At 49.7% G+C, this 24,269-nt stretch overlaps 1 protein-coding gene across 6 annotated transcripts in view; it reads left to right on the plus strand.

Annotated features, from left to right (window-relative positions):
- Positions 1–24,269, plus strand: part of CCDC120 (coiled-coil domain containing 120) — a 117,441-nt gene that overhangs the window by 80,914 nt on the left and 12,258 nt on the right. For 5 of the 6 annotated variants that reach the window (XM_029610538.1, XM_029610530.1, XM_029610513.1 and 2 more), the window contains 8 exons: positions 12,682–12,802; positions 14,003–14,111; positions 14,428–14,561; positions 14,649–14,768; positions 14,942–15,173; positions 17,547–17,603; positions 18,058–18,232; positions 18,488–18,589. In XM_029610538.1, coding sequence (XP_029466398.1) covers positions 12,755–12,802; positions 14,003–14,111; positions 14,428–14,561; positions 14,649–14,768; positions 14,942–15,173; positions 17,547–17,603; positions 18,058–18,232; positions 18,488–18,589 — 977 coding nt within the window. In that variant the 5' untranslated portion in view covers positions 12,682–12,754. Of the gene's footprint in view, positions 1–12,220; positions 12,435–12,681; positions 12,803–14,002; positions 14,112–14,427; positions 14,562–14,648; positions 14,769–14,941; positions 15,174–17,546; positions 17,604–18,057; positions 18,233–18,487; positions 18,590–24,269 lie in introns of those variants that run through there. The other variant, XM_029610549.1, reaches the window with a different exon arrangement.

The following is a 24,269-nucleotide window of genomic DNA, read 5'->3' on the forward strand; positions in this document are numbered from 1 at the left end:
CGGATTTTACTGTGTATGGACCTGTATGTGCACACAATAGCAAATGCAAATTTGTGTGGCCATTTTTTCGTGGGATCTTCTCAAAGGAAAAGATACTTGCCTACTTTTTCCCTTTGAAAATCACTGTAAAGTCTGCGGGTAAAAAGATAGCCGCAGACTTTACTTCAAGGTGTCAGGGCTGTGCAGTGATGCAGCGGTGGCCGAACTGTGAAGCAGCGCAACGGAGCTCGCCACGGGAGGTGGAACTAAGCCAGAAGCTCTGACTCACATTCCTGCCACCCCTGCATCCCTCTGCACCCATGAGGCTGAGTTTAGACACTCTGCTCATCTGAAAGAAGGCAGCCCCAACAGTGTTTCAGGTGGCTGTCCCGCTAGTAGGGGTGGGGCCCATTCCTGCATGCTGTCCTCATGCCGAACGGCTCACCAATTCTCACTTGTGCTGCAGGTACCTGGGGAAGCCTCTTCCTTGCATGAACCCCAATGCAGCTGCACACCCCGCCACCAGTACTTCCTCCCCCTGTCTCATAGTTTTACTGTTTAATATTCCAGGAATACCAAAAAGCTTTGGGGCGGTGTACAGTAAAACAAAAATCAAATCAAATTCTTTAGCAGGTCGCACAGCGATAGACGGAAAGCAGCCAAGCTGCAGCACTGCCCAAGCTCAAAGTAGGTTCTCCCTAAGTTTGAATATAAGAGAGTAAACGGGATTTTCTAGAGAGAGAGAAATGAGCTGGTGATGGCTTTCACTATTGTCTGGCAGGGACTGAGCAGCTGTCCTGGGAGTGAGGGAGCCGGTGTATTCTCGGTTTCAACTTCCTTCCCTTTCAGGAAAGGCTCTGCTCTGATAAAGACACCTTTGTATTCTAGGAAGTGGCTTGTTTTCCCAAAAACCAGCCGAAGGGCTCCAATTCTTACTGCAAATGTATGCTCCTGGGCAGGAGAGAGGAAAGCGAGGGTGCCTACCTGTAACAGGTGTTCTCCTAGGTCAGCAGGATGTCAGTCTTCACATGTGGGTGACAGCATCCGATGGAGCCCGGCACGGAAAACTTATGTCAGCCTGCCACTATCCTCACTTCCACACGGGGTCTCTCTTCAGTCCCTAAAGTAGATCACGAAAAAAACCAAACAAACCAGGAGAATTCAACTCTGCAGGGTGGCGGGCGAGTTTCCTGAGGACTAACATCCTGCTGTCGTAGGAGAACACCTGTTACAGGTAAGCAACTTTGCTTTCTCCTAGGACAAGCAGGATGGTAGTCTTCACAAGTGGGTGAAACCCTAGCTACGGGCTGGACCTGAGACCAATGGGACCAACAGACATTAAACTAGGTGCCAACGGGCACAACAACAGTCCAAATGAGGTGCTGTTGGTAATATCGGGAACAGCCTGAACCCCAAATAGGGCCATAGGTAGGAAGAGTTGGATTCACAGCTGAAAAAGATTTCTGAGGACAGACTGGCCGAATCAGCTATCACGACAGTCGTCCCTGACCAGACAATAATGAGCTACGAAGGTGTGGAGAGAACTCCATTTCGCAGCCTTGCAGATCTCCCCCATGGAAACTGCATGAAAGTGGGCCACAGTAGTGGCCATAGCCCTAACAGAATGAGCTGTGATGTGGCCCCACCAGTTGCAGTCCCACCTGGGTCACAGAAGGCGGCAATGATTCTGCTGGCCAGGTGGAAAGAGTCTGCTTGGTAACAGCCATACCCAGTCTGTTAATCATAAGAGGCAAACAGCTGGGTGGATTGTCTATGGCCTGCTGTCCAGTCCAGGTAGAAGGCCATGGCCTTTTTACATTCCAGTGTGTGCAGTGCCCTTTCCCCTGGGTTGGAATGAGGTTTGGGGAAAAACGTGGGCAGGACAGTGGATTGGTTAAGGTGGAATTCTCTAACCACCTTCGGCAGGAAATTAGGGTATATGCGCAGGACAACCCGGTCATGGAAGAACCTTGTGTAGGGCAGATAAGTCACCAGGGCATGCAGTTCACTGACCCTGCGTGCCGACGTGACCACTATCAGGAATAGACCTTACAGGTCAAATGCTTGAGAGCAGAGAAGCGCAGTGGCTCAAATGGCTGCTCATCAACTGGGCTAACACCACCTCTAGGTCCCAGGACACTGCAGGGTCCCTTAGGAGAGGCAGCGGTTGAAGCAAACCATGCATGAACTGCCCTACAAGGGGGGCTGCACCAAGATGGACGACCCATCCACCAGCTGGTGGTACGTGCCTATGGCACTCAGGTGCACCCGAACGGAGTTGGTCTTAAGCCCGGTCTCTGAAAGGTGCAGCATGTAATTTAGGAGTTCCCAGACTGGACAGGAGAAGGGGTCAAGGCCTTTCTGCTCACACCAGATTGTAAACCTCCTCTACTTCAAAACATAAGACTTCCTGGTGGAAGGCCTTCTTGAGGCTACTAGGACCCAAAACACTTCCTCTGAGAGGTCAAATGGCTGCAGGATCAATCTTTCAACATCCAGGCCGTGAGTGACAAGGCCCGGAGGTTGGGGTGGCTCAACCTACCCTGATCCTGTGTGAGATGAGGCCTAGGGCCCCTCTGCTGCTGAGATCTGCCCCTAGTGCCAGCCTGTTGTGGTCGAGAGTGAGGGGCAGGAGGATAGTACTTCCACGGCCTGTAGAACGTCTCCGCGGTCCTGGCTGGGAAGACCTCTTAGAAGATGCCGGCGAAGCCGGGGTACTGGCCAACAACTGCTGGAGGGTCTTATGGTGGTCCTTCAGCTGTGCGACTGCCTCCTTGACCTTGTCACCAAATAGGTTATCCCCAGTGCAAGGCAAGTCAGCTAGCCAATCCTGCACCTCTGGACGGAGGTCTGAGGCATGAAGCCAGGCGAGATGCCATGCTGAAATGCCGGCGGCTGCCACTCGGTACGCCGTCTCAAAAATGTCATAGGTAGCATGTACTTCGTGCTTCCCGCACTCCAGGCCCTGCTACAAGGGCCTCCTGGGGTTGCTGTTCCAGGGCATCCGCAACCTCCTGGATTTTATTTCCAGAGGTTTCGGGTATATTGGGTCATATATTATTTATTTATTTATAAGCTTTTCTATACCGACGGTCATGAAAAAACATATATCGCATCGGTTTACATATAACTCGAAGTTGGAAATACATCAAACAGGGTGATTTCAAATAGAATAAATGAACTACAAAGCGGGGGTCAAGAAAATAACGGTGGTAGGAGGTGATACAGGGAGCCTTGAAACACTTTCCTCCCCAGAACATCCCATGCCCTGTTGTCCTTTTCAGGAGGGGCTGAGAAATGGGTTTTTGACCTCTTTGCCGTCTTTGGTGGGGAAGTTGGCACTTTTCAAAACCCACCGGCTGCTGCACAAGATACACCCCATCAGCCTTCTGGTTCACCGGGGCCACAGAGAGTGGGTGCTCCCAGAGCCGATGAAGTAGCTCTCTGAAAATCTCTTGGAACAGGCACTGCTACAACCTCCTACGGGCATCCACGAACTGGAGAATCTCCAGTGAATGGTGGGCATCTTCCTCCATCATAAGTTGAAAGGGGATGGCTTCAGCCATCGCCCGGACAGACTCCACAAAGGTTAAGTCCTTCGGCGGATAATGGTGGCGCACCTCCGAGGGGGAAGGATCCAACGGAAGATCGGAATTTACCGATGAAGTATCAGAGGTGCCCTCCCCCGAGGGGTCAAACGGGTCCTCAGGCTCATCTCGGCCATCTAGAGATGGGGGCTGGGGAGGACTGGGCTTATCCATAGACGGGGGCCCCAAGGAACCTAGAGGCATTGAGGAACCCAAAGGCCTGGGTCCAGGCCCCAGCAGTGCCAGACAGGGGGGCACAAGAGCCCCGTGGAGCAGATGGCATCGACGAACCCTCGGACGAATCCCCAACGAGGACAAGTTCGGATGCCTTGCATTTCAGTGCTAGAAGGCCCATTGAGAAATTGCGGGGTACCGGCAGTAACTCGATCCAACAACGGCTCCAGCCCTGGTACCATGGGTGGCAGCACTGCGGGCACCAGCGTCAGGGAAGGTGGCGGGAACACAGGATCCCTGTCACGCAAAGCACGTTCCACCACCAGGCGCACCCGACATTCCAACTCTCCTCAAAAGCCTCCAATGAAAGAGCAGGCTGAGAGGGGAGGGAAGAGGCCAATTCCTCTTCGGAACCCAGAAGAGGATCAACACCGGGCACTGGAATTGGTGTGGACGGTCTTGAGCCACCGGCATCGAGGGAGGATGGGGTTTCCTCTTTCAGTGACTGCTTTCGGGGGCAAGGCAACAAGCGCCGGAGCCAGCCCGAGCCCAGCCCCACGTGCAGAAGGGGACTGCTGACACTGCTTCTGAGACCTCTCACGGTGCTCGGCCCGGTCCTTACACGGCACCGAGGAAAAGAAAGGCGATCCTGAAGTCCGTGACTTGGAGAAGACCGAGATTGGGTGATCCCCAGAATCGTTTTCTCCCACAAACCTCGGGGGAGGAGTGGTCACCGAGGATCAGGGACAAACTGTTCCTCTCGGTCCTTAGGCATTGAAGACATCGATGCTAAAGTAGAGGGTTCGGATTTACCCGAGCCAAAAACCTTCTCCATCTTATCCAACCTGGCCATTTGAGTGCATAATTCGCAGCCCCGAACATCGTGCGATGCCCCCAGGCAGAGGATGTACACGTCGTGTGGATCCGTTAGGGACATAGTCCAGGGGCACTGGGGGCAGCGATGGATGCCCGAGGCTCACCGGGGACCACAAAAGGCACGACGAGTGGCGGGTACGGGAGAAGCACGAAAAAAATACCACCGACGAAGAAAAGGGACTGGAGAGAGAGACCCAGCGCAGGAGAAAAAGTGAAAAAACTCACTTTTTAAAGAGTTTCCCGAGAAAAAGCGCATGAGCTCCACCTCTGCAAGACATTAGTTCTGCGGAAAAGAAAGGACTGAAGAGCGTGGATGTGTGGATAGTGGCATGCTGGGCTCCATCGGATGATGTCACCCACATGCGAGGACTAACATCCATCCTAGGAGAATAAACTAGTTTAATGAAACGAGCGTGACCTGCCCCCTGCTCAGGTGGCGATCGTGCGCAGTTTTGTAACGGAGACCTGCCCTCTGCTCTGGCTGTGTGCGCTGTGCAAAGCAGACCTGCCCCCTGCTCAGGCAGTGATGTTGCGCGCTGTTCCTGGTTTCCTGACGGGGAATAGTATCGCTGACATGGTGCCACAGGGCTGTGAATGCTGAAGGGCAGCTAGTGTGGCCTCAGTTAGAGACGCAGCTGGCGCAGCGTATGGGGGTTTCCTCCACTGAGCTAGCGAGGAGCAACCGCTGATAAAACAGTAATTAGAGCTGTCTCAGAAGATTAAGAGGCCTGACCAGACATGTTCGACTTGTTAGTCTTCCAGCTCTGTAAATTCCTCAATACGTAGAGAGACAGACACCCGCTCCCCAGGGCTGTAATAACTTACCCCTAAAGTTACATCTGAGGATTCGCCCCCCCCCCCCCCCCTTCTAGAGTAGCTTCTGCAGCAATGTTCTTTTTAATTCAATAGCAATTGTGCATAATTTACCTATGACTCTGTATATTACTTACTGTGTACAGAAAAGCAAAGTTCATTGACAATTCTAGCTTTAAATACTTTCTTAAATCAACTATTTCTCTGGCCTGTTTCATGAGTTGGAATGATTTTAGTTTGTCTTTTCTGTCTGCTTCCTATCTGACTTTTCATTCCATTCTCTTTCCTCCACCTCATTTTCTTCTTTCCTCCTATTCCATATGCTTTCCCCACAGCCTGCTTCTCCTCTTCAAAGGGTTCCTCAGTCAGCTCTCCCTGCCTCCATCTCCCCCCCCCCTCTCCGTTTCTCCTTCTTCAAGGTTACCTTCCCTCCCCTCCATGCTGTTCTCCTCCTTTCTTCCTTTCCATTTCACCTACTATCTCCCTTCTCCAACACACAGAGCGGCCGCCACCAGCTATCACTTCTCTCCTCCATCTTCCATACACCTTTCCCCCGTCCCTCCTCAGCCTCCAGTGCCCTGCGTCTCGTGCACCATGCAGTGCCTGGGCCCCCCCCGTACGGTCACAGGATCAGAGGGGGTCCTCATTGGCACCGTTTGCGCCTCACAATACCCGGAGTGGTGCAGTGCCAGAGTCTGCTGGAGGGTTCCGGAGCAGTTGTGAGGAGAGGAGGAAGCCTTGGGGGGGGGGGAATGGAAATAATGTAGTAGATACTGCAGAATTGCAGGAAACTTGGGGACCTTCCACCATCAGGAGCCAGTGGTCTGAAGTTTTTATAGTCCAGTGAACATGATAGCCTGAGATCCGTCCTCCCTCCCCCCCCCCCCCCACGACCCCCTGTGATCTTTTAACACACCCCTATCTCTGTCATGATAGTGGTGGTGTTTTTCCAGCATTTTGGTAATAATTAAGTGTTGCTGTGGACTTTTAATTTCTCCTTTGAGTTACTGCAGGGTGAAATTGGCATGGAAAGTGAGGGATGTGTTCTGTTCCGAGGTGATGCGAACTTCAGCTAATAAAAGCCATCAGTTTTATAAAACAGGTGGGGGGGCTACCTGCAAATTCTTCTCATTTAAGGTCTTTACATTCCAACCCAGCTCAGTCATTTCCCCTTCTGATCTTATTCAGAGCTTTCCTTTCTCTTTTGTGCTGAGAAGGGCATTGCACCTAGCTTGTCTGATGACGAGCACCAGCGAGGCACCTCTTCTGGATCACTTTGGATTTCTAATGGAGGGAGCATTCAGGTGAGGATGGGGTTTGGGGAGGGCTGCCAGATGCCGCTGCTCTCCAAATGGTTCCTGTAGGATTGTGGGCTGCAGCTGCATGGGGGGGGGGGGGGAAGGGTGGAAAGACCTATCCAGAGAGAGTGATTTCTTCACCTGCCCCATCCCCCATGTCCAGCACATCTGGACATAGTAGAGCATAAGGGCGGGAGAGGAGGAAAGGGGCAGACAAAGTATAACATGTACTGTCATGGAGAACATCTGGCTGAGTTAATTGTTACAAGATGAGAGGACTGATAGGCAGGACTGATAGGCAGGAAGAAAAGGGGGTGGGGCAGGGACAAATAGCACAAGATTTCTTCCCTTTTCCTAGGGGCCTTTGCTTGGTAGGAACACACTGCAGCCTTGTGTCTGAGGTGGGAGGTGCACAATAGCTAAAGGTATTCATCTGCTTTCCTGTCAGCCTTGGCCCCTCCTTCTCTCCTCCTGTGCCTGTGCAAGTCCATGAATGGAAGGGAGGTAAAACCAGAACTGGCTTAGCCTGTACAGATGACATGGAGCTAGTTAATAACTCTGCTGCCCCCGGGGCCTGTAAGCGTGTACAGATCTGAGGGGTGCGGTTCTGTTTGCCGGCAGCTGCAACAAACATGAGAATTGACACCCTCCACCCCCCTGGGGTGGTAAGCAGGAGGAGGCAGCCGGATATGGGACCCCACCCCAGGCATCACACGTGCTGTGTTTGCACACACGCCTGAGGATGTTATTGGGGTGACAGCACAGGCTGCATTCAGTTCTCGCTCTCCTCACTGCACAAACTTGTGACTTGATAATTATTCTTATTTTGTAAATTTGGTTTCCTTTCTTTTCTTATTTATTTATTTATTTCATGGCTTTTCTATACCGACATTAGAGGGTACATCTTGTCGGTTTTCATCAAACAATAGGTAGAAAGTACAATGAACTGAGGCAGGGAATGGGAGTACAGAGAACAATAACTAGCGAAACGGGTTACAAGATAGAGAAGAGAAGCGCAAGAGACAGGTAAACAATAACAGCTTTTTATTGTAATCATTCTGTACATTTCTTTGACAACACATGTAAAACTGTCATGCCAACAAAGAAATCTGAATCTGACATGGCTGCCTGCAGACTGTAATGTTGTGGGCCCCTTGAAATCTGGCTGGATTTGTAGGGACTGAGAAGCTGTGAGCTCCCCTCCTCTCCCTATATCTGTGCAGCAGTGAGAGAGTTGTCCATCTGAGCTCTCCCAGGACAATGAGGCCCTGGTTGTCACCAGCTAATGAGGTCACAGCTTCTTTATCTGGTCTGCATTCTACTATGATGTCATCAGCATGCAGCCGCTTGTTCTATTTATCTCTGTGCCCCTGCCCTCCCAACTATTCAGCATTGAGGAAACATGATATTACAGAGGGGAGGGCTGTGCAAGATAGCTCCCTGATGAGCGCTAGATGAGAAGGAACAGGGATGATCTACCTGAATAATAGTTGAGTGGTCATGAAAGGGTATGTTCTGTGCAGAGAACTTAAAGCTGTTATAGTGCTATTTAATGGAGAAGAGAGGGACTGTTGAGGATGGGGGGTTTAAATTATGTGGCAAGGTGTCTGTGTAGGTAATGATGATACAATTTTATACATTTGTTGAGAGATGGTATTGTATTAATGTTAATTGGTAGATTTTATTTTTTTTATATGTAAAGATTGTATTTTATTTGTTAGAAGGATGTTTTGTAAATCACTGTGAGATGTAAATAGAAAGAGCAATTAAAATATCTACATCCGTAAGTAAATGATATCTTCCTGACAAGAGCCAGCTGGGGAGGGAGTTGAGGCTCTGCATGGAGGAAGATAAACAGGAATCCCTTACCAGCGATGATGTGGCAGGGCGGGACCAGAGCAGGGAACACAGTCTGCCATCACCTTCTCAAGAGTGACTCTGTTGCATCACCGCCGCAACCTTATCACCTCAGCATAACAACCCTGGGCAGGCTACTCCCTGTCCCCAACTACTTGGCAACCCACTGGTGCAAAGCTGCTGGCTGTTGTCAAGGGCTGCTACCCCCCCCCCCACTCGCTGAGGCACGAGGTCTCTGAAGCTTCCTCTGGAGAGTCATCTTGCTCTCCTGACCCCAAGCAGCGATCCAGCATGCTTTCCCTTTGCCTCCTTACTCGAGAAATCCCTGCCATAGGAGTCAGCCTTTATGCTGCTGCCTATTCTGCGGGGTACGAGCTGGTAGTCAGTCCATGGGCTGCTCTTGCAGAGTGAGACTGCCCTATGATAGCCTCTTGATATACTGTACCTACAGCTGTCTCCTCCTGCTCTCTTTCTGTCTCTTTCCCCTCCAACAAACATATACCTAGCAAGAGAATAGTAAAATCCTTGACTTAAGTTTTGCTTGTCTTATAGTCTTTTTCAGAGAGAGCGGGGCAGTGGTGCCCGTGTTCTTGGCCACAGAGTTCGGAGGCATCCACTGCTGCATGCCTGAGTCTCTCGCACAGCTGCCAGCACCATGGGTGCCTCGAGAGCTAGAGACGGATGGCAGATGGGCAGAGAGAGGGCTCCGCCCGCTATTCATACCTTTAAATAGCTCCTGGTGCCTCTGACACATGCATACATACACATTGCCCCGTGACAGCAGCCGCCCTGTGCAGTTTGTATTTATAACACCGGTAGTGGTATCGCAGGCACCCGGTCTTGCCCCAAGCCCCCCCAGATTCTCCCTGTCCCTTGCTGCACTTCTGCAGGGCAGCTGAGCCACTGCAGGCCGGGTAGCCTGTTGAGTACCGGAGAAAGCGAATGGAGGCAATGAAGCAGTAAACGTGGCCTGGGCATCCTGTAAGATGCTGTGCTTCCTGGACTTGCCGAGAATTAACAGGAAGGGGCCAGTTCAATAAAGTGCACGCAGCTTAACGCACAGGTTTAAGCGTAGTTGGACGTGTGTTTTGGACGCGCTAGACTGGCATCCAATGCAATAAGGAGATTAGCGCGTCCAAAACACGTGCCAAAATAAACGCATAGCCGATAGTGCACATCACATGTAAATTCCATGTAGATGAGGCTATTAGCTGTTACCCCCGATGCAAAAAATCGCTGGGCGTCCAATACACACTTTTTAACACAGAAAATTTAACTCTAGTCCCGGAGGGGGGCGTTAAGTCAATCCATGAGTCAATGGCTCATGAAAAATTTAAAAATATGGTCCTCTGTGGTTCCTCCTAATTATTATCATTGTGACACTTAAATTTACTGCTTGCGGTGTTTAAAATAAAGATAATGGGGCTTGATTTAACAAAAAAAAATTCTGGACACATAGTATACATGTACAATAGCAAGGGGCGCTTATCTATGGGCATCCAGCAACCTCAGCAGCAGGATAAAAACGGGTGCTCGTATTGTGGGCCCCTGATGCATGAGCGGTAGCGATGCACAATTCTCCCCTAGCGTGTCCTTTTTTTACGCAGCCCCTCATTTAAATACCGCATTGGGTGCCCAGAGGATGTGCTGTGCGCGCATTAGGAAAACGGGCGCCTGTTTTAACTCGCGGCTTATTGCATCGGCCTGGAAGATTGCTGGGGGGGGGGGGCGGGGGGGGGCGGCGCTTAGTTTTTCAGGGCTCTATAAGTATTCCCTGCTCTCTTCCTAAGATGCCCTTGCACTGAGATCTTCCTGATCCTGGAGAAGCCCGGCTCCTGTGTGGGCTGCGGTAGCTGTGATTGGGGATCTGAAGTGGGCGCGATCCAGAGATGTTTCTGTACAGACACTGAGACCGCATGTGGGTCATCCCCCCTCCTCAAACGTGTCGTGTCTACAGTCCCTTCTGGAGGTCCGTGGGATTTATATCCAGCAGTGAGTCAACGGGGGGGGGGGGGGGGGGGGGGGGAGTGAGAGTGAGTGTGTGTGTGTGAGAGTGTGTGTAAGGGAAAGGCATTTGCAGCTCTGGCTGGCAAGGAGTACTGGGACTCGTTGCAGGATCCAAAGGCGCAGTTACCTGATCGGGGCAGAAAAGATGTGCAGTAGAGACCATGGGGTGATTGTGTCTGAAGATCTCAAGGTCACAGAACAGTGTGGTAGGATAGTGGCCAGAGGCAGAGAGGGCTGGGGAGTGTAACCAGTGGGGGAAAATGGTGCCAATGCCTCTGTGCAGGTCATTTGGGCGGCCAGGTCTGGAGTCCGTACTTCCAAAATGGCAGAGAGAGAGAGAGTAGAGATGCTCTAGAGAAGGACTACCAAAATGGGACAAAGTCTGCACCACAGGACTTATGAGACGAGTCCTAAAGATCTGAATATGTGTACTCTAGAGGAGAAAAGAGACAGGGAAATATGGTAGTTACATTTAAATCCCTCAAAGGTATAAATAATTCTGAAGAGGCAAACAGAAAGCCGACAGGAAGTTCTAGAAGAAGGGGGAGTCATGGAATGAGGTTCGGGAGTTAACATTAGGAAATATCCCTGGTGGATGCACAGGGCGGCCTCCCGGGGGAGGTGAAGGAGGCCTGGGATAAGCAAAGAGGATCCCTAGTTGATGTCAGGAGAGGGGCAGAAATCAACTGGGGTCTGCAGCAGGAGGTGAACTGGGACCCGTTGTCAGATACATTCCCTGCTCAGTGCGGATGGGGGTGAACCTGGCTCTTCCCTGCAGCCACCTGACTTTACCTTCCATTTCACCATTTTTCTTTTTGGAATGCCGTGGTTGGATCTAGAAAAAAAAACAAAACAACCAAACAAACTAAAAGAAAACTTGGATGCAAAAGCGCAGGTATCAGAAACTGTCATTCTTTCTTTCCGGTTGTTAGAGAGCAGCACCCTCTACCTCTCTCCCCTCCCCTCCGTACCTTGTGGGGGCTGGGGAGGGTCAGAGGCCGGTTACTTCCTGAGATTGTCCAGGACTGTTGCCAGCTCAGTCTTGGAGCCAATTTAGTGAGAGCTGGGCTGTGTCTAGAGATTGTCCCTCCCAGCTTTAAGCTGCCATCAGGGATCTCCTGGGCCGGCTCTGGTTTTTATCCCACTGCACGCCTGGGAATGTAGTCAGGACTCAGGACTCCTGTTTTCATGCATGTAATGGGGCAGAATCTGAGTCCTCTGTAAATTTATTCCCAGAATTGCAAGGTTGCTGTCCCTCTGTCCTTCAGCATGTGAGAGGTGAAGCCACCAGCTCTAGCTTAGCCACTGACCTTGAACACCTAGATCCCATTTGGGTTGAACTAAACAATGATCCCTTTTGTTTGTTTTGTTTTTTTTTGGTTGTTTGTTTTTGTCGTTTCTGGCTTTAATGTTTAATCTCTCTTTTTTGGTTTCGGGGGTAAGGAGGAGAGTCACACACTGTACCAGCCCTAGCGAAACTCCTGGGACCTGTCCAGGAACGTTTATACTTCTTGCTTGTGAAATTTTGGCTGGGTTTCAGAGTCTGCTCTCCACCTTCTTCGTCAGATGGGCTCACCCAGAGCAAACCTCTTGTTTCCTCATCGCTTTTTATTCTTTTAACGAGCTCCCGGTCCACAGACATTCCTCTTCTCTTTCTCTTTTCCTGTGCGTCACCCACTGTACTTCCAAGGTTTGAGGAGTGAGGCAGAAGGATGGCATGAGTTTACAAAGCAAAATAATAAGAGTGACTTCTCATCCCAAACGGGACCAGATATGTGCTGCCAGGCACACACGCGTTGGAGGTGGCTGCATAGTGGGACGTGTGTTGAGGCGCTGCAGACATGTACGGCCTGATTCTTCTGTGCGCTGCCTGACAGGTGGCAGATTACTAGGATGCCGGGTGCTGCTTTCTCGTTTTTTGTTTTTTTTCTCTTTGCAACAATAAGTTTCCATAGTGGTAGTAACCGTTACCTGGGAGATAGTTGGGATATATCAGGATTTTCTGTTCATGGGAGGATGTGGCATGTCAGAGACCCTTCTCCTCCTCTCCTAAGTTTTTTTTTTTTTTGTTTCCTTTCTCTCCCCCTTAGCGCAGAGAAGGTGGTTGGAGCAGCCGACGGGCCCGTGACGGACTCCCTCGGCGCTTTTCTTTGGCCGTGCTGAATGGCCTACAACCAGCTGCGGCCCAGCACGCGTGAGAGCCCCGAAAAGGTAAGATGGCGCCTACTCCACCTTTTCTCTAGAAAAAAGCCTCGATTCTGAAGCAGCCCCATCCATAGCGTGAGCCGTACCGAGAAAGCGAGGGACAGGGAGAGACTGACTTAGAGAGAGAGGGAGAGAAGGAGCCCGTCCCCATGCCATCTCCTCCAGAACCTGAGACCCGACACTGGGCAGCGTTTAGGGGAGTGGCCCAGATTGATGAATTTTGGAAAGATGCAGAGGAACAGGGATCTTGCAAGTCATGCAGGGGGAGGGTTATGAGATCTTCAGATAGCTCTGGGTCATGGGTTTTACCCTCTATGCATCTATGGACTTGTACTTCAAGTTTCTCTCACAAAATGCAAGGACATCAAGCCCAGAGGTGCAGGGAGGATAAAGTAGGGCTGGTTCGGCCTGTCCAGTGATTGAGCTTTGCTGCTGCAGTACTGGGCAAGGCCCGAGGTCATATACTGTTGGTTTGCTGCTAACACAGTGCATTTGCGTAGAAGGTGGGTGCTGAACAGTCAGCGCCCGCTTTCTTAACGGGCCATGCAATATTTAAATTAGGGGGTCGCGACCCCGATCAGTTTTCCTAACTCTGCCGTCTGCCGGTTAGGAAAACTGACACCCGGGGGTTCAGGAAACAGACTCTTGTCAGTTGAGCATCCGTTTCCTGCACCCGACTTTCAACTGTTTTTTGTTTCTTTTTAATAAAATTTCTTTAAGCTTTTCAAACAAATACAGAAAAGCATTTTTTTCTGCTTTTCTGTACTTGTTTTAAATGCGCTCAGCAGTTAATTGCTGAGCACTAAATGTGGGTCCTAGACACACTTTTTTTTTTTTTTTTTGCATCTGGAGTGAATGTGAATAGCCTCAATCACATGCATTTGCATGTGATGGGCGCTATTAGACTCACTCCGCTTCGGATGCGCATTGAATAGGCGCTAATCCCCTTATTACGTTAGGGGATTCATTGGCGTCTATTCAACCCCGCGTCTGCCGGTTATACAGTCCGCTCGGCTGAGCACCGGATTGCATCGGCCCCAGTATGTGGTAGCAGCAGTGACAGAAGTCAGAGCCTTTGAAGTCACCTTAAAGTGTCCCTCTGCCTCAAAGTGTACAGTTTAATAATAAAACGAGGTCTGTGTGTGTAAATGCATATATACAAAAGCACAATCTCTGTTGGTGTAACCATTTGCCGTCTTTCCATAGTTGAAGAGAGCCCCCACCAGCAATACCTGGGGGTCAGAAGCGGGGAACGCTTCTCTGGCCATGGACGTGAGAACTCAGCTCATTACCCCTGCCAGCTACAGCTCCCCAGGTATCTTCCTTTCAAGCTCCCCCCCCACCCATCCCAACCACTACCTATATCCCACATTATGGCCAAGGAGCGGACAGCAGGTTGGGGGCAAGGGATTGCGTACAGCAGCCTGTCTCTTGGAGGTGTGAGACCCGCAGACCCGCGTTCCAATCTCCCCTTTACCACCACCTCTCGCTGTGTGGCCTTCAGCCTTAACCATAGGGTTTGTCTTGCAGTGCTCTATTAGTAGCCTTGAGTTCTGACCTTGCCACTCCTACCATCTCTTATCCTCGCTTGTCTATCCATCTTTCCCTTCATTTCTGTCCCCTGAATGCAGGCTCTCCTTTCTGTGACCTGAATCCTAAAGTGAGAGCAGACAGAATTCGGGAGCTGATGGATAAGCAGAGGAGCCTGCAGGAAGCGCTGAGCATGAAAGTGAAGGAGCTGAGGAGGCTGTGCCTGCAGGAGGCTGTGAGTATGCAGGGGCTGGAAGGGTGGCAGCATGGTGCCTAGTAGAGGCAATGCTGTGTGCAGTGGTCACCTGCTCTTCTTTTCCAGGAGCTGACCGGCCATGTACCACTAGAGTATCCCTTGGAATTAGGGGAGAGGCTTCCGCATGTCCGCCGGAGGGGTGGAGCCTTGTACAGAGTCCCCTACATGGGAATGAGCAGAGGAGAGGTGAGTGCCATTCGGGAAGAGAGGGCTCTTTTGCAGCACATCAGAAACAGTAACCTTTGTGGATGTGATTTCTCCCCCCCCCCCCCCCCCCCCTCCCATAAAACACCCTGCTATGAGACAGCAGGGACTGTGCAGAAGGGCTGAGTGTCCCTGTAACTCTCTCTCTTTCTCAGGACATTCAGCTGGAGGTCTTGGAACGCGAGTTCTCCCTGCAGCACCAGATTGCTGAAGCCGCCCGGAAGCTGGCACTAGCTGGGGCAGAGCTTACGGCTGAACAGCGCAGGAAGCGGCGGTTGGTCTATGCTGATGCGCTGCAGCGGCTGCAGGAGCTCGAGGAACAAGCCAATGAATTACGGCTGAGGCTGGGCCGCAAGCCCACTCAAAGGGCCCTCCAGATCATACAAGGTGAGGTGGCACAGAGGAGGCAGTGGGGTAGAAGTAAGAGCCAGGCAGATTTTTTGATGCTTAAAATAAGAATTCACTGAAAACTGTGTACATATCACCATCTAGTGGTATCAAAATGTACTGCAGGCAGAGAGACGCAATATTATTGCTCTAAATTTAGTATATATTTTATATATACTGGCTGACCTTTTCAACGCTTCTTTAGAGTCTGGAGTAGTTCCAGAGAACTTAAAAAGGGCGTATATGGTTCCTATTCCTAAAAGTAGAAGTAAGGAGGAGGCTGGGGACTATAGGCCAGTTAATCTGACCTCTGTGGTGAGCAAACTAATGGAATCTCTGATAAAACAGAGGCTAGTGCAATTTTTTGCAATCCAATGGATTGCAAGATCCGAGGCAGCATGGTTTTACCAGAGGTAAATCTTGTCAGACAAATCTGATCAATTTCTTTGATTGTGATGAAAGAGTTTGATCAAGGAAGAGCACTAGAAATAGTGTACTTGGATTTCAGCAAGGCCTTTGACACGGTTCCGCACAGAAGACTTAATATAAATTGTGTGCCCTTGTTATGGATCCTAGAGTGGCTGACTAGGTTAGAAACTGGCTGAGTGAGAGGTGACAAAGGATAGTGGTAAATGGAGTTTTCTCTTGAGAAGGGGGTTATTACTAGCGGTGTATCTCGGTGATCAGCCCTTGGACTGGTTTTTTTCCACATTTTTGTGAGCAACATAACGGAAGGGTCGTCAGGAAAGGTTTATCTTTTTACTGGTGATACCAAAATCTGTAACAGGGTGGACAGCCAGGAAGGGGTGGAAAACATGAGAAGGGATCTAGCGAAGCTCGAGGAATGGTCTAAGGTCTGGCAGCTAATGTTTAATGCTAACAAATGCAGAGTAATGCATTTAGGATGTAAAAACCCAAGGGAAAGGAACAGTATTGGAGGTGAAATTCTTCTAAGTACAAAGAGCAGGATCTGGGGGTAATTGCATCTGATGATCTTAAGGAGGCCAAACAGGTGAATAAAGTGACTGTAAAAGCCAGAAAGGGAAAGGAATGGTCAGCAGAAAAAGGGAGGTGATATTGTCCATGTGTAGGTCCCTGGTGAGACCTCACTTGGAATACTGTGTACAATTCTGGAGACTGCACCTTCAAAAGGATATAAACAGGATGGAGTCGGTCCAGAGGGTGGCTACTAAAATGGTCAGTGGTCTTCATTCTAAAGTATATGGGGATAGACTAAAAGAACATGTATACCCTAGAGGAAAGGGGAGATATGATAGAAACATTCAAATATATCAAAGGTTTCCTTGCACAGGAGGTGAGCCTTTTTCAATGGAAAGGAGGCTCTAGAACGAGGGGTCATGAGATGAGGTTGAAAGAGGGGTAGACTCAGGAGTAATCTTAGGAAATATTTCTTTACAGAGAGGTGGGGGATGTGTGGAACGGCCTCCCAGTGGAAGTGGTGGAGACAAAAATAATATCTGCATTCAAGAATGCATGGGATAAATACAGGGGATCTCTAAGGAAATGATGCTAAATTAATTGGATGGTTGGGCAGACTGGATGGGCCATGCGGTCTTTTTCTACCATCATGTTTATAAGAGTGGAATAGTGTATAGATCAGTGCTTCACAACCCAGTCCTCAAGACACATCCAGCTAGTTCAGTTTACCTGATATCCACAATGAATATGCATGAGAATGATTTGCATACAGTGCAGGCAATGCTTGTAAATCCATTTCAAACAGGTTCATTGTGGATAGCCTGAAAACCCGACCGGCTGGGTATGTCTTAAGGACGGGGTTGACAAGCACTGGTATAGATAATATAACCAAGTCGCCCATGTGTTCGGCTGTCCCTACGGGTGCGCAGCCTATGGCAAACCTGCTGGAGTGGGCTCCCCGTCTGAGAGTGGGGGGGAGGATTCCCAAAGTTTGAAGAGGAAGAAGCAGGGACCTAGTACTTGGAGCAATTGGTTCAGATCCCACTGATGCTTATCTCCCATTGCCTCAGACACCCATTTACATTATAAGCTCTTTGGAGAAGGAACTTATTGTGCCTGAATTCTAATAATGCTGTAAGCAGCCTTGAGCATCATTTGGAAAGGCAAGGTAAAAATACAGAAAATTATTATTAAATTATTAGCTGGTGAGAGCTCCACTGCCACTGTGCAGGCCATTGGGACTTCTGGCTCACCAGCGAACAGGAAGTAACATTGGGTGACACGACAGGGGGTGGGAGCTACCGCAGCAGCACGGGGACCTGGAAGCAGTCGCCCTGTTCCTCCGTCTAAGGACAGCCCTGTACAATAGGTCAGGGAAGTGCTTGTCCCACAAGAACGCACAGCTTTACTTACCCTCCTTTTTTTTTTTTCCAGATGATTCCCTGCACTCCGACAGCAGCTCACTGTCCGAATCGGCAAGCTACGAGAATGGTGAGAAGCGAGATGAGGCAACGTGTACACAACACAGGCGGCTCTTTTGGGGATTACCGCGCTGCTTTTTTGTTTTGTTTGTTTACTTTTTTCTGTGTGATCTCAAGCGCTGGCACTGTGCAGCAGGGAGAGCACACCTGAATGTGGGTCACGGGAAGTAGGGAAGGCCCGCTACTGGCTTTTCTAGCTCCTCTTTCAAAGCTTTGCAGGTTGAAAAGCTTCTAGAATACTTGGAAAAGAAGAGAGACCCAGGGTTGGCCATGGAGGGAATTTTATTCTTACACACAAACTAGTGCTGGGCTTCTTTGTATGCAGCTTCAGTGCTGTCCTCTGATTTCATATTAGCACGAGGGCGTGAAGCCTGTGGGGTAACAAAAACGTCTGCGCTGGCAACGATTTTTTCGACGGCGGCCTGAGTCCTAATGCCTCAATTTCTCCCCTCGCTCTCTTCTAGCCGATGCCCAGGGCTTCCTTGGCGGGGCCAGGCTCTCCCCTCCCCGACTGCACCCACGAGCCATCTCCAGCAGTCCTGAGCGCCAGCCACTGCAGCAGCAGGACTGGAGACTTTCTCCAGCCGACAACCGTGGCGAGATCAGAAGCCGGCGGAACTCTGTTGCCAGCCCTTCCAGGTGCGTGCGCATGCTGCTACTCCCCGCCTCCCTCCCCCTGGTGGTTCCTTCGAGAGTCAGGAAATTGCCACCCCCCCCCCCCAACACACACACACACACACACAGTCCTCCACTGGGATGGTAAGCTGTTGATGGCAGAGGCTCAGTTTTGTGTTTGCACTGCCCTTGTATGTCACATCTCTAAGCTTGGCATCCCCTCTGCACAGACTGCTTCTTAGCAAGGGCAAATCACATTCTCTTGTATCTACTCCACAGCCCTGCCCGGACCTTCCCCCGCAGCGTCTCTGGCTTTGAGGGAAGGAGCGTTCCTGCCACCCCTGTCCTGAGCAGGAGTATCTGCAGCAGGACCCATACCAGGTGAGGATTCCCGCCTCTGCATAGGGGTCGCCAGGCGACTGCAGGTCACTGGGACACGCTGGGTGCTTCAGAAAAACACAGAGATAAACAATGGAGATCAGGGTGCAGAACAACTTCTAGGCAAGCAGCAACTAAAAAAAACCCAACAACAACAAAAAAAAAACCCCTAAGATTGTTCAGCTAGGAAAAGAATGTGAAAAACGCAGAGGTAGGAAAAGAATGTGAAAAACGCAGAGGAGCAAACCATCAAAGGAAATCCAAAAGGCACAAGGAATGGTCAGGAGATAGATGTGTAAGATTTTTATAACTTAAGTACAGGTATTTATTCAAACATAAAGATGTGTCACATAACACATTATTTATAATCCACTCTTCACGGTCCCCCGACACGGACCATATTTCGATTGACTGCGTCAGGAGGGACCACAATTGAAAACCTAGAAGCTTCAAAATACAGATGATTCAGATCTTGGCCTGCTATGGAAGGGGGAAGGAGCTGGGTGATTTTTGTCAGGAGATGCCACCATTTTAGGCACGCAGTGAGCACAAGAGAGGGAGAGTCTGCCACCTTCTCCCTTGACCTCTGCTTCCTTAGGAGGTGCCCAGACCCACCCCCCAAAACGGTAACCTGAAGTCTCCTGTGGGAAGCTCACCCAGATGGCTAATGCACAAGAGACCTCCTGAACTCTGCATTCCTTGGGGAATCTTAGTTCCCTGTACGTACCCGGATCAGTCCAGACTCCTGGGTTTTGCCTCCCTTCCAGCAGATGGAGACAGAGAAGTTTTGACAGACTCTGCCTTATTATCCCCAGGTGCCACCTACAGTGCGGCAGTATTTCTCTGTCTCCAGCAGACGGTGGAGGTGCAAAACCTACAGTCTGATCTGGTTACTTAGTGTAGATAATTTTTTTGTGGTGATATGTTAGTCTGATAGGTTGAGGTTAATCAGTTTATAGAAAAGCATATTTTAGGCTAAGTCCACAGGGTTTAAGAAGGTGCTTGGAGGCCTCCCAGGGGGTTGCCAGGTCCTGAGGGGACCATCCCCCCTGCTTTCAGAGGCAGCTGCAGCTAAGGGCTGAGAGCTCTGTTGCTGGGTGTATGCAGCACTGGGTGGGTATACCGGGGAGCCCGGCTCACTCACCCCAGATGGTCCAGGACCCGTGACAGACCGGGCAAGTAAAGTTTGATTGGAAAAAAAAAAAGTTTGTTTTTTCTTGTCTCTCGAACTCTGCTACTCCTCGCAGTCGCTGTGGGGCTTTAGTCGCCGTTTGGGCTGCCGGGGTGGCTGCAGTGTTCGATGGGTAAATCAGGCAGATTTTACTGTTTGTCTCCCGTTGACAATGCCGTGGAGGTCAGCTTGTCACGCATGCCTCTCCAGAGAGGGATTGTGCTCCGGCTGCCTCCCGGGGGGAGAGGGAGCTTCCACGGCTTCCAGGAGGGTAGTTGCACGCATACAGACCGTTGACGGAGCGTTTGGGGAACTAGAGCCTCCTCCTTTGGGTCCGTTCCCACTGGGTGCGGGAACGGGCTCCATTTTGGATGATTTCGCGCCAGCAACGAGGACAGAGACGCTGACGGCGGTAGGGGAGGGGAATCTTCCACCGCCATTATCTCTTCATCCCGCGGCTCCTGAGGGGGGCGGATCGCTGGGAAAGGCAGCAAAAGCTGTGGAGGACAGCCCCGAGGGGGTCTCAGATGATTCATCTTGCTCCTCCTTCTCTTCAGACTTTGTGTTCTTAATGCACAAGGCTTTTAAAGCCAGAAAGACAGGCAAAAAGAGGACAGTGACTGATTCTATTGGGATTGAGCCACTGGTTAAGCACAGTAAGAGGGCCAGGACACATGATAGCGCTGGACCCGACAGGGGACAACATCCCTTAAGATCAGTGGCGCCTCAGACAGCCACAGAGTCGTCGTCAGTGGAGTCAGACCAGGATGGTCTAGACCTACCATCCCAGCCCCCGAGGGGGGTCGAAGGGGATCTAGATCAGCCACAGGGAACTGTGTGGGGATCTCATGCTGTGGATGGAGACAACCCGAAGGTGGTTCAGTTCTTCAGAAGAGAAGAACTGGGTCCCCTTATCCCTGCGATTTTGGGGGAATTAGGTATTGAGTTGCCCCAGGAAGAGTCCAATTTTGGGGGCCATGGATCCGGTATTATTGGGCCTCAGGGGCCCCCCTACTTCCTTTCCATTTCATTTTTCTGTCACGGACTTGCTGTTCTGAGAATGGGACACCCCTGATTTGGGTTTAAAAGTTACCAAAGCTATGGATAGGCTATATCCTCTGCTGGAGGATGCCTTGGACCTCCTTCGCGTTCCCAAGGTGGATGCAGCAGTTTCAACGGTCACCAAAAAGACCACCATCCTGGTTACAGGTTCGACGGCTCTCAGGGACTTGCAGGACAGGAAACTGGAACATCAACTCAAGAAAAGTTTTGAAGTTTCTGCCATGGGTTTTCGAGCTGCTATATGCAGCAGTTTTTCCCTGAGAACGGGTCTTCGCTGGATTCAACAGCTGCAGGCCAATGACTCCTTGACCAAGGGAGAAGCTCTTCAGGCCGGTCGCCTGGAAGCGTCAATTGCATACAGCGCCGATGCTCTTTACGACTTGCTATGAACCTCGGCCAGGTCCATGGTGTTGGCGGTCTCGGCAAGGAGGTTGTTATGGTTGAGAAACTGGGCTACAGATGTTTCCGCTAAGTCCCAGCTAGGTTCCCTGCTGTTAAGAGCAAGTTACTGTTTGGCAAAGAGCTGGAGGACTTGATCCAATCTCTGGGAGAGAATAAGGTTCACTGACTGCCGGAGGATCGACCATGACCGAGAGAGGCGTTTTCTTCTCGCTCACGGTTTCGTGGGGATCGTAGATCGCGAGTGCCGCGTTCGTCCTCTACTATCTGCAATTTCGGCAGACTCCGGGTAGGCAACAGTCCTGGTCGCAGTCCTTTCATGGATGACGTTTCTCCAGGCCTGGAGGCGCCCAGTCTGCCCAAGGTACTAAGCCTTCACAATAATGTGCAGCCGGTCCATTCTTCGGTTCCAAGAGTAGGGGGCAGACTGTCTCTGTTTTACGAGGAATGGACCAAAGCGACATCGGACCAGTAGGTCCTTTCAATGATAAGACACGGTTATGCTTTAGATTTTGCATGGCATCCCCAACATCGTTTACTGGTCTCTCCATGCGCTTACGACCTGAAGCGTCGGGTAGTGCGAGCGACATTATAGCGCCTCCTCGATTGTTGTCAGTGAGCTCCCCTTAGGTGTGGATTGGCCACTGTTGGAAACAGGATGCTGGGCTTGATGGACCCTTGGTCTGACCCAGTATGGCAAGTTCTTATGTGGGACTATCTAGGGCAACCCTGACATTGGTCCCCCTGGGCAAGAGCATATATGTAATCTCTTCAGAACTCCCTTCTATCAAGATGGTCCCCAGTGTCTCAGAATTTCACCATGTGCTTATCCATTCTGCAGCTGGTCAGGAGGCGTTTGCAGTGGCTGAACAAGGATAACCTGAGGAAAAGAATGGAGATTCCAACGTAGACAGTAGTGACAATGGATGCCAGCCAGAGAGGCTGGGAATTTTTTTTGCAAAATAATTTTTGACAAAAGGAAGAGCACATTTCCACAGCAAGCAATAAACATGCAATATAAACAGAGTGAATACATAAAAACATTACCTTACTTGCCAAATAAAATAACAGAGCAGGGAACTACTCCTCCTTTCCATTTTAATCCCTAGATTGAAACCCCCCACACACCACAAACACACACTAAAACAGACATAACACGCCACCTACTTCGTTCCCTCAGACATTCTCAGCCTCCTTTCCCCACCCAACCCCAACCCCATCCCCAGAAAGCAGACCAAAAACAAAACATCATAATGTCAAGGACAGTCTACAACATAGTGCATAGAAAATTCACAAACTAACAGGAAGGATCAGCCCCCCCCCCCAAAGGTCAACAGTGGGTACATCATTCCTCGTTCAGTGAGTTAAAATACACTTGCAAGCGACCTGGAGAGCTAAATATAGAAAACATTGCCCGCCCCTTCCCCCCTACATGTCAGTGTGAGAGAGTCTCAACATATAATAAAATGAGCTTACCTGATTTAGTAATCGGCTTGCCTGTACATTTGTACATTGCCAGCACCGCATCCCAAAAAGTATATATCTGCATACAAAACAACTATCTATGAGTTAAAGATCCATGGTCCAGATTACACTTGATACAAAGAGGTGAAGTTGTCATCTTCATGTGATATCTTTTGACATCATCCACAAAAGCATGATGAAATAATTTAAATTTCATTTCACACAAATTTGCATCAACAGTGAGAACATACACCATCTTAAAATAATTAGACACAGATGCTTTGGAGACATCCACCGCTAAGATTCAAGATATCGATCCTGTAAATGTTGCTTATAAAGCTTGTGTCACTTAGCTATGGTATTACATTAGTGGATACCTCCTGAAGCTCATGCACAAAAGGGACCTCTTTCAAAAACTCAGATTGTTCCCAGTGAAAAGTACCCAAATACTGTTTGGCTTGCAGGAATGCAAAAAACTGCCTAGGCGGGACTGAAAACAGTGTAGAAAAGGAGCAACCAATCAGACGATCATCTTCATAGAGGTGGAAAATAAGTCACTCCCAATTGTGCCTGGTGCAGAAATGTGCAGTGTACGCCATACCTGGGGAAAAAAGCATCATTGCCTAATGGGTAAAAATAAGGATTGATGACCGAATAGCCCCCCTGTTTCCTGAACCAATGCCAGGCTTGCACGCAGGGGTAGAAAAGAGGAGGGCGAGCAGAGAGCAATCTGCGAATTTCTCGATCAGTGGAATGGATGAGATACAGTGGAAACCAAAGAAACAAATTATTATCCATGAGGCCATGTTCACAAAAAACAGACCTGCCAGTGATCCTCACAACAATGAAACGCAACTGACAGGCAGCATTATAAAAACGTAAATTTGGAAAATTTAGGCCCCCAGACTCTCTAGCATCCTTAACTTTAGCTAGACTAATCCTAGCCCCCTTACCATTCCAAATAAAGGTAAGGAACGCAGATTGTAACAGTTTAATATCCTGTGTTGTGAGCCAACAGGGAAGCATCTGCAGTTTATATAGAATCTTAGGTATGATCACTATCTTCAAAAGCGCACATCTGCTAAAGAATGATAACGGCAAACACTGCCATAACCTCAACTTCTCCCGAACAGACAGGATTAGGTCTCAAATACTGAGTTCATATAGAGAAGTCAATTCCCTGGGGATCCACACACCCAAATATTTAATTTTGTTGGGTGCCCATCCAAGATAAATGTTAACCCAGGGTCTAGTGCTAGGGCCTCTAACTTAGCAGGTTTAAAAATCAACTTTGCTATCTGGCGAAACTGGGAGGACAGGTCAATAATCCTAGGTACGTTGTCCCGCGTATGGTCCAGAAACAAAAGAATATCATCCACGAACATAGCAGTTTTTATAAGATGTTTACCAATCGAAAGGCACTCAAATACCACATCTTGTCCTAATTGTATCGCCAACGGTTCAATTGCCAGAAAAATAAAAGGGGAGAGAGGTGTCCACCTCTGGCAAACCCCACAATGCAAACTGAAAGAGGGTGATAAAGATCTATTAATGAGAATCCTAGCACTAGGGTTGCTATATAAAGTT

The sequence above is a fragment of the Rhinatrema bivittatum genome, chromosome 1 (genome assembly GCF_901001135.1).
Source record: "Rhinatrema bivittatum chromosome 1, aRhiBiv1.1, whole genome shotgun sequence".
Taxonomy (NCBI): domain Eukaryota; kingdom Metazoa; phylum Chordata; class Amphibia; order Gymnophiona; family Rhinatrematidae; genus Rhinatrema; species Rhinatrema bivittatum.